The sequence below is a fragment of the Balearica regulorum genome, chromosome 21 (genome assembly GCF_011004875.1).
Source record: "Balearica regulorum gibbericeps isolate bBalReg1 chromosome 21, bBalReg1.pri, whole genome shotgun sequence".
NCBI classification, from domain to species: Eukaryota; Metazoa; Chordata; class Aves; order Gruiformes; family Gruidae; genus Balearica; species Balearica regulorum.
Window position 1 is genome coordinate 5,617,569 of NC_046204.1, and position 9,484 is coordinate 5,627,052.

A 9,484-nucleotide genomic window follows, 5' to 3' on the forward strand; every position below is an offset into this window, starting at 1 on the left:
GTGGGAGTCTTAAATACTCAGCAGAATAATTAATGCAAGGGACTGGATTAGCCTTTCCTAGCAGTAGGGTCATCTTTCCTTACTATTAAGACTTATTTTTACTACTTTTTAGGAGACTGGTGCAAGGAAGGTCAAGCTGGATGGACACTGGGAACGTGGTGCACATGTGGACTGGATGAGTGTCACAAGGGAACAGATGGGGAGAAAGGAGAGGGAAGAAGGTAGTAGAATTATTTTCCTTACAATAGCGTGGTACAGTCCACTGGTTAGAGAAAGCTCTGCAGTGCATTACTTTTTCTCCATGATGGTGGCAGGCAGGACTCTACCGCTCTGCTAATGACAACCCTGTGTGGCTTCTAGTTCATATATATCTTGTAATGAAAACCGATTGTGTTACAGATGTCTCTGGTGTGACTTGCAACTGATGTGACTGTGATTGATAGACCAGATAAGCTTATTATTAAAGTAGCAGAATAAAATAACTTGGAGATGTGCAATGGCAATTATCTAGACATGAAATGATTGATTAAAACTGTAGAAGAGCTACTAATTTATAGCTTTATAGTATTATCACTGCAAAATAAAAAATGGAGTGTTTATCTAATCTAGAGAGTTATGCTACTGAAAGCAGATGATTAACCTTACAAAAGGAACCAGACCAGGTGGAAAATACCATGTTCCTGCCACCACTGATTTCTCCTCTGCATGGTTCTTTTGCACAGACTTGTGTAAAGCACATGAGCAGAGAAGGCTCAGCATGGTAGCCTACCTAGCAGTCCCTCCTGTGACTGCAGCTTAGGAAAATGTATGTAGACAGGCTCTTCTACACATCTTTGTTTTGTTTAAGAGTCAGAAAAGTGGCAAGAACATGAGTGTCCCTTAGCCGTAATGGCTTTGGATCAGAAGTTTAAAATACTGTATAATGAGATTTAACCATTAAGTCTTTCCATTAAGTAAGGGGAGACTGGGTCTAGAGAGGATTAGGCCATGTTATAGCAAACACTTAACTAGGTATTAAAGGACAGGGCTAGAACTACTAGGTTTTTTTAACCTTCTAGCAATCCTACAAAATTGTTTTTTCATAGGATTGTGAATTGGGGAGGGGTGGGGGGAAACCCAGCCCCAAACATCTGGAAGAATTAATGAAGACATCAGTTTGGAGTGACAAACCAGTTGTTGGGGAAGGGAGGGAGTGTATCAGGCTAGGACACTAAATACAATACACAGAACTGAGCTGCCATGAAACTGTCTGTGTTCGTCAGCCTGGTTAATCTAGTTCTTCCCAAGATCCTCAGGGAATGCCTGCAGGAGATCTGCAGACAGAGGCATGTCTGATCAACCCTTCCTACCAAGCACAGAATGATGCCATTCAAGTGGCAACATGCCTTGGCTGGTATTGCTCACTTACGTCTTTTGGGAGGAGGATTTGCCTCCTGTGCTGTTACAGATAACCTTACACACAGGCGCTTCCAGGCGAATGCTCAGATAGCGCAGTGATTGCCATACTCGGCATCTCTGTTATCATCGTGTTCTGTGAAAAAGGATCTTAAAGTGCACGCGGTGTCTCCTCCTGCCCAACAGAAAGAACTTTTGGTACACCTAAGGTCGTTCATGGCTGACTTCTCCCCAGTGACGGAGACCCCTCGCCCTCCCTGAACAAACGGCTTCGCTGGTCAGGGCTCGTTTTGGGGGGTGGGTGGGTTGCTTGGGTTGAACCTGAAGTCTTTCTTTTGGTTACAAATTGAGCGCCCTCGTTCTTCTTCTGAGAGCGGAGATGGGGGAGAGGAACGGCCGCCCTTCGATAAGGCGCTCTCGCACACCGGGAAGTCTCCGCTTCCAGCACGCTCCTCTCCCTCCGGAGGCTCCTCATCAGACATTGTCCCGGGGAGCTGCCCCTCGGGGGGCGCGGCCGCCGTCGCACGAAGCCCTGCGTCCCCTCTGCCGCCAGGGCGGGCCCCGACCGGCCTTCGCGAGTCACGCGGGCGGCGGGAGCCGCGGTACGGCCGCGGGGTCCCTTACAAACTACCGCCTTTACCTGGAGCGACGGCCGCTACCGGGAAAGCGGGTCCTTACACCGCCTGCGGCTCCGCGCGCCGCCCTTCCCGACGCCAGGCGGGCGCTGGCGAGACCCGCCTCAGCCTGGGCCGCTCGGCACGACGCGGGGTGCTCGGGGCCGGGCCGCGGTGCGGGTTTGGGGCTCTGCTGTTATCGCTCGCGGGGGGGCCTCGGCCCGAGCCCTCCCTCCCCACGTGTGGGTGTATGTATGTATGTGTGTGTGTGTGTGTGTATGTTATCCCGCCCCCTTCCCGGGGGGGGGGGCTTCCGCCCGGCCCGCCCCGTGCGCACGGAGTACCGGCCCCGCCCCGCCCCCGCCCCTTCCCGGCAGCCCGTGCGCTCGCAGGGCGCTTCGCGCAGGCGCGGGCAGGGCCGAACCACCGGCCGTGCCGTTAGGGGGGGAGCAGGGCAGGCAGCGGTCCCTTCGGCAGCTGCCGCCGCCCCCATCCCGGGAATACGGGCTGCGGCTGGGCGCGGGTGGCGCGTCGCCGGGGATCGGTCGGGGCCCACCGCGTTCTCCGAGGTCCGACGAGCTCCGCCGTAACCCCTCCCCGCTGCTGAGAATGGTTCGCTCCGTGGCCCGGCCCGGCCTCTGAGGGGGGCCCCGGCCGCCATTTTGTGCGGTGCCAGTGGAGAGTAGCGGGTTGGTGCGCGGCGGAGGCGGTGAGGGTCTCTCGGAGACACCGCTCCCTTCCCTGGCCGGTGAGCGGGGCGCGGAGGTAGCGCTCGGGGCCCGCTCGGGCCGGGGCTTCCGGCGGTGGTAGGCGCAGGGGGCCGCGCCCGGAGGCGGCAGCCTTGGGTGGGCCCTGGCAGGCGATGGGGCCGAGGGGGGCTGTTTCCTTCAACCCGTCACTGGTCCCAGCCCCGCAGGGGGAGGCTGCGGCGGCCCGGAGAAATTCCTCCGTGCCTCGGGGAGCGGTCGCTGTCGGTCCTTCCGCAGGCTCTGTGATGGACCGAGGTGTTGGTCCGTGTGTCTGTACGGCAGGGACCGAGGCTTTAACGTCAGCGAATAACGCATTTCGGTGTACCCTGTTGTGTAATAGATGCAAATGGGCTTATGCCTTAAGGCTAGAAAGATGAAAACCATATCGGGAGAAACAAGGTGATGGCTTATGCCTGCTTTTCGCCTCTCTCCTGTACTTCAGTAACTTCCAGCAAAGATGTCGGAGTATATCCGGGTGACGGAGGACGAGAACGATGAGCCCATTGAGATCCCCTCGGAGGACGATGGCACCGTGCTGCTGTCCACGGTGACCGCCCAGTTCCCCGGGGCCTGTGGGCTGCGCTACAGGAACCCAGTGTCGCAGTGCATGAGGGGTGTCCGGCTGGTGGAAGGCATTCTGCACGCGCCAGAAGCTGGATGGGGAAACCTGGTCTATGTTGTTAATTATCCGAAAGGTTTGTCTAAGCTCCTTTGGCTTTTTTTGTACAAGCTTGCTTTTCTCAGCTAAGAGGTCTGTGTGAGTCACTGCTAACTTAACACGGCTACAATATTACTGTTGAACCCTCTGCTTTACAGAAGTTAAGGGATTTTATTCATGTATCTGTCCTGCAGAATAGATTTGACTCCAGTGAGTTTTCAGATGTGCAGTAAGATGTTTAACTCTCTACCCATACAAGCGCTTTAATGACAAAGTCTTGCGTTATCCAGCGGAAGCAATTTCCAGAGTTGAAGATGATGTCTAATGTACTTCTTTATATTCAGATAATAAGAGAAAAATGGATGAAACAGATGCATCATCAGCTGTGAAAGTGAAACGAGCAGTACAGAAGACTTCGGATTTAATAGTCTTGGGTCTTCCCTGGAAAACCACTGAACAAGACTTAAAGGAGTATTTCAGTACATTTGGAGAAGTTCTCATGGTGCAGGTAAAATCCTTTTGCAGCTTAAGTAAGGAGGGACGTTAGGTAGAAATTGGTCTTCTGAGGAAGTCAGTAGAAACAAACAGAGCCATATAAACTCAGAGAAGATCTGAAGCTGTGTCTCTGTTCCTAGGTTGCATTTTGTTCCATGAGCTTTGTAGCTGCAGGCTTGAGTAGGTACAGATCGCCAGGAATATCTGGGAGTGATAATTCATGCAGATCAGCTTAATGGGTACAGTGTTTTTAAGAGCTTCTTAAATTGTATTACTGTTACTAATTGTTGCAGCTGAATATGTGTGTTTATATATGCATGTATGCGTTAAGGAATTAGAGACTGCTGTGATGGGAGCATTTACAAGACTGATACACTCTCAAACAGAACTTAGCTAAATTCATTGAGTTACATCACACTTCATAGCAGCGGTTACTGTGTGTTATCACTGCCTATGCAAAGCTGTTGGGCTCTACCACCTGTGTCCTGCATCAACCATGTGCACGGTCCTGTGGCTGTGGTGCTGCTCGTTAGCCTGGGACCTTGATGGCCTGGCCAGGTGTGAGGGCTCTTTGATGGCAGAAGTCAGAACACAAAACCTGCTTCGGTTTTCTTCTGTCTTCATGGATGCTGTTTTTATCGTCCCAGAAGGGGGATCTCACCTGATCCTTATACACTTGGTCTTTTTTTTACATGTGTGCAGCTACAAGTGTTTGTCCCTTTGGTGGTCACAGTGCTTATACAGCTGCTCTGGCTATGCCATCACAATATTACAAAATACTTATATCCCATTTTTGGTTATGCCTGGGCTCAAGGCAAGCTAATAATTTTAATTTGTAGGTGTCACAGGCCTCTGCTTTGACTATATACTATGTCGGTAATTTTTGTAAGAAAAGGTAATCAAAACTTTTTGTGTACTTTTTCTGGTGATCTTAAAGTTGATACAGGAAATGACTGGTAAATAGCATGTTGTTAAGTCACAAATACAGGTGTACACTGTTTCTGTCTTTTTTTTTAAAGTATGCTTTTTTTTGTCTTAGGTTAAGAAGGATATTAAAACTGGCCACTCAAAAGGTTTTGGTTTTGTTCGGTTTACGGATTATGAAACCCAGGTGAAAGTCATGTCTCAGCGGCACATGATAGATGGAAGATGGTGTGACTGTAAACTTCCCAATTCTAAGGTACTATTGTACTATTGCTGGGTTTATTTTTACCAAACACTGGAAGTGCACTTCTCTAGCAACTGTGTTAGGTGAGCAGATGAACAGATTAATAATCTGCTCTTGGATGTGGCTTTTCAGTCTGCGAGTGGACAGAACAAGTGAAAGCACAGAAGGAAAATGGGGAGGAGGTGGGTGAGCAGGAAGTGAATTAGAAGTGTTGGGACATCAGCTAGTTATGTGGGGGAATTAAGTACAGGTGGAAATCTGAAGATAATGTGTTTTAATGTCCAGCACCTGCTTAAGTTGTCTGCTGTGTGAATAAATGGAGAAGAAAGCAGGCAGAATAACTAACCTAGGGAGGATCAGAATGAGTTTTTGAATTAAAAACTGAACTTGAAGTTTCTCTTTCCTCTGTGTATATTGGCAGCTATTACAAAAAAAACCCCAACATACTTCTGCAGTGGTCTTGTGTATTCCTCCCGTCTTTGTTTTCTTGTGACTCTTCTCCCTCTGCACCAGGCTGCAGGCATGTTCTGAACAGAATGACTTTTTTTAAAGTCTTTAACTTACAATCTCAAACTTTCTTGATCTTCAGTCCTCAGAACAGGCTAGATTAAAAGGGACCTTTATCATAAGGCAGCTCAGATCTCAAGGGTAGTTGTGATTTTTTTTTTCTATTTTTCTTCCTCTTCAATTCTGTCCAGCAAAGTCCCGATGAACCTTTACGTAGCAGAAAAGTGTTTGTTGGGCGCTGCACAGAGGACATGACAGCAGATGAACTCCGACAGTTCTTTGCCCAGTATGGAGAAGTGGTAGATGTCTTCATTCCTAAACCCTTCCGAGCTTTTGCTTTTGTTACGTTTGCAGATGATCAGGTAAATCTTAAAATATTTTAACTTTGTATTTAGACAGCCTGCGTTTCAGTAGCTTGACAAAGCATAGTTTCTGGTACTGCACATGGAACACTTACTTGTCCACTGTCTCGAGAATTCCAGTGGTATTAGCTTGATTTGATTTACTGAATTGTCCGAGGTTATACGTTTCAGATGCTGTTGTTACACTGCAGTTAGTGTAGTAGCGAATGCAAAGATAAACCACTTCAAATTGGATTAAGTATATCCATATGCTTCCTTTGCAGGTTAAATATCTGGTCAGAATCATGTAGGGTTTTTTTGTCTTGTAGTACTAACATTTAAAAAAAAAAAGAAGTCTAACATACATTTAATCAATCCCTTATTTCTTATAGGTTGCCCAATCTCTTTGTGGAGAGGACTTGATCATTAAAGGAATCAGCGTACATATATCCAATGCTGAACCTAAGCACAATAGCAATAGACAGTTAGAGAGAGGTGGAAGATTTGGTGGTAATCCGGGAGGTTTTGGGAATCAGGGGGGGTTTGGCAACAGCAGAGGAGGTGGGGGAGGACTGGGTAACAACCAGGGCAGTAACATGGGTGGGGGCATGAACTTTGGAGCCTTTAGCATCAACCCTGCCATGATGGCAGCCGCGCAGGCAGCCCTGCAGAGCAGCTGGGGGATGATGGGCATGCTGGCTAGTCAGCAGAACCAGTCGGGGCCGTCGGGAAACAACCAGCCTCAAGGCAACATGCAGCGGGAGCAGAACCAGGGCTTTAGTTCAGGAAGTAACTCCTATGGTGGGTCCAACTCGGGGGCAGCGATAGGTTGGGGTTCGGCCTCGAACGCGGGCTCCAGCAGCGGGTTTAACGGAGGCTTTGGTTCAAGCATGGATTCCAAATCGTCAGGCTGGGGAATGTAGACGCAGTGGGCTCTGATACTGACTCTATGGTGGGAAATCAAATTTTTCTAACTCATGGTAAGTATACTGTAAATTACATATATACTAAAATTTTCCAAAACAGTTTGTTCAGTGTGCAGTATATTCAGCAGTATTTTTGACATTTTTCTTTTTTAAAAAAAAAAAGAAAAAGAAAAAAAAGAGAAAGGTAAAAGGATTTTTCTAAGTTTTGTTACATATCTTGTTGGGATACTGAATGCTTGGAAGTGGACTGCTGTTTGCCCGATAGGTAAACTAACACTACAATCGATAGGAAAGGTTTCTCCTGTAATACTTTATCCCTTGTTTCCTGGCTACCTGAATTCTTTGCATGTTCAAAATGGAAACCATTGGTCAGAAACAGCATTCTCTCCCTCTTGTTTTTAATTTGATCCCACCATAAGACTCTCCAAGTGCCCCAGTTGGAGAACACAGTGTCGTTTTTGTTTTGTTTGTGTTTCTTTTTAACACTGTCTCCCCTCCATACTAAAGTACGATATGAAGGCTTCATTTAATCTCCGCAGTTCATCTCATTTCAAATGTGTATGGAAGAAGCACTTCATTGAAAGCAGTGCTGTAAATATTCTGCCTTAGGAATACTTCTGTCTACATGCTTTCTCATCCAAGAATACTTCATCACACTGCACATGCTGCGTCTTAGACGGTGGGTGTTCCATTTTTATCCGCTACTCTTTATTTCATGGAGTCGTATCAACGCTATGAACGCAAGGCTGTGAGATGGAACCAGAAGGCTGTTTGAACTTTTGAAACCTTGTGTGGGATTGATGGTGGTGCCGAGGCATGAGAGGGCTGGTATGTGCGAGATAAAGGAGAGAGCGCATGCAGAGACCTGGTGGTGCATTATGGGATTTTATTTTACTTGGCGAGATGTCTCTCAATCCTGTGGCTTTGGTGAGAGTGTGCGGAGAGCAATGATAGCAAATAAAGTACGAGTGTTTATTGCATTCAAAGGACATCCATATGTGGAAGACTTTAAGTGGGTTTTATACCTAGTTAATCAATTAGTTGGATGTGTTACGTGAAATGAATATTTGTATTTTTTTTCCCTTATGTCAACTGCTGTGAATGCTGTATGGTGTGTGTTTTTTTTTCTGTTAATGATCTGTAAGTGTGGTAATGTGAATTGAAGATGATGGGGTTTGTGATGAGAACATTGAGCTTGTGGTGTGCTTTGCAGTAGCTCTTGTAGCAGAGATCACTAGCGAGCTCAGTGTGCCTCTCCAGGGTGGAAGTTCCACTGTCTGTAAGATATCCATAAGAATGCTGTTTGCTGCAGTTTCGTGTTTGGATGCTTTTTATAAGATTTGTCACTGTAGGAAATTCTTAAATAAAACTGATTTAAGTAATATGTGTCTTTGTTTTGCAGCTCTGAATGCAAAGAATTCATAGCAGTTAATTAATTTTACCCTTTTGAGATGAACTTCTGTAAAGCTTTTTTGCAGTAATTCAGTTTGTTTCAGACAAGCGTGCTCTAAAAGTTGACAAGTCAAACGGAGCCACCACTCATCATGTATCGATACCTGACACCCAAGTTTAATCCACTGTACTTTTGCACTGTTCAGTGATACGTATATACCTAAAATCCAGTTCCCACACGTTTGGGTGCCCGCACCTAGAATGGTAAGCAGTTCCCTCCAGATTGCATCTGTACCAAGGAACGTTACTTACTTACTCTTTTAGGAGGTGGAGTTCCTCATCAGAAGTGGGTTGGGGGAGACAAACACTGTCAAGATGTATTTCTGTCCACAGCATCTCCTTTGAGGATGCATGTTCTTGTTTTTAAACCAGCCCACTCATGAGAAGTAGGGTTCTGCAACACTTTGAGCCCAGAAGCAAGCTATAAACTCCTGTTTAAGATTAGTCACAGGAAAGACTTTCCAGCTGAATAAAGCACTAGTAAATATACATAGACTTTGACAGAAGGCTTAATCTGAAAAACTAAGTTTATTACAGGTGCAGAAGTGTCAGCTAAGAGGCAGCTTCTTAACAAAGAGCAGGATGTTTCAGCAGAAACTGGTGGAAGATTATTTCCACTGGTGGTAGGAGCTTGAGGAATTGTTTCATCTACTTGTGCTTGAAACCTACTGAAGCTTGATCTGTATTTTTATCCACCATACTACTAAAGCTGTGGCTATGAATTTACACCGGTTTTAACCTATTTAACTTGTCAAGCTGTATCTTCATTACTGCGTATTATATTGAGGCTTAAGAATAGAAGACCATCTCAGTAGTGGACAAAACTGCACTACTGTTAGTTTTCCACTTGCAGTATTAAAAAATCATCTGGGTCTCACTGTACATTTTAAAAGGTTTAAAGAGGGGTTCTAAACATGCAGGCTGAGAAGTAATCCCACACTTTTGTTGTTCATATCCAACTGCAAAAAGTTGCTTAGACGTTTTATTTCCTGCACCTAAGTCAGAATAATCTCCAAACTCTGTACCATCTGTGAATTTTGCATTTTAGCACTTGCACTATTACCAGCTACTTCTGCTGAGTAACACTTAAAAATGGTATTCTCGGACCTCCAAAGACTAAGTGCGATCCCCCTGCAAGGAACTTCATGGTAAGTTTTTGTAATTAGCATGGCTTTAATT

The 9,484-nt window shown here is 46.4% G+C and overlaps 1 protein-coding gene across 2 annotated transcripts; it reads left to right on the forward strand.

Moving 5' to 3' along the window:
• The first annotated feature begins 2,416 nt into the window (after positions 1–2,416).
• Positions 2,417–8,235, forward strand: TARDBP (TAR DNA binding protein). Of its 2 annotated transcripts, XR_012838535.1 has the most exons (7): positions 2,420–2,757; positions 3,201–3,453; positions 3,761–3,924; positions 4,951–5,091; positions 5,778–5,948; positions 6,320–6,907; positions 7,393–8,235. XR_012838535.1 is itself a non-coding variant. In XM_075772925.1 (6 exons), the coding sequence occupies exons 2-6, from the start codon at positions 3,216–3,218 to the stop codon at positions 6,848–6,850; spliced, it is 1,245 nt and encodes a 414-aa protein (XP_075629040.1). In that variant the 5' UTR covers positions 2,417–2,757; positions 3,201–3,215; the 3' UTR covers positions 6,851–8,235. The 2 variants fall into 2 exon arrangements, 1 of the variants encoding a protein (XP_075629040.1); XM_075772925.1 differs by having other exon boundaries at positions 2,417–2,757; positions 6,320–8,235.
• Positions 8,236–9,484: the final 1,249 nt, after the last annotated feature.

Excerpts from the sequence above, each read along its gene's own strand:
- TARDBP (XM_075772925.1), top strand. The coding sequence starts at position 3,216 with ATGTCGGAGTATATCCGGGTGACGGAGGACGAGAACGATGAGCCCATT. Across the intron at positions 5,092-5,777 it reads GTAAACTTCCCAATTCTAAG|CAAAGTCCCGATGAACCTTT; the intron begins GTACTATTGTAC and ends AATTCTGTCCAG. Across the intron at positions 5,949-6,319 it reads TTACGTTTGCAGATGATCAG|GTTGCCCAATCTCTTTGTGG; the intron begins GTAAATCTTAAA and ends TATTTCTTATAG.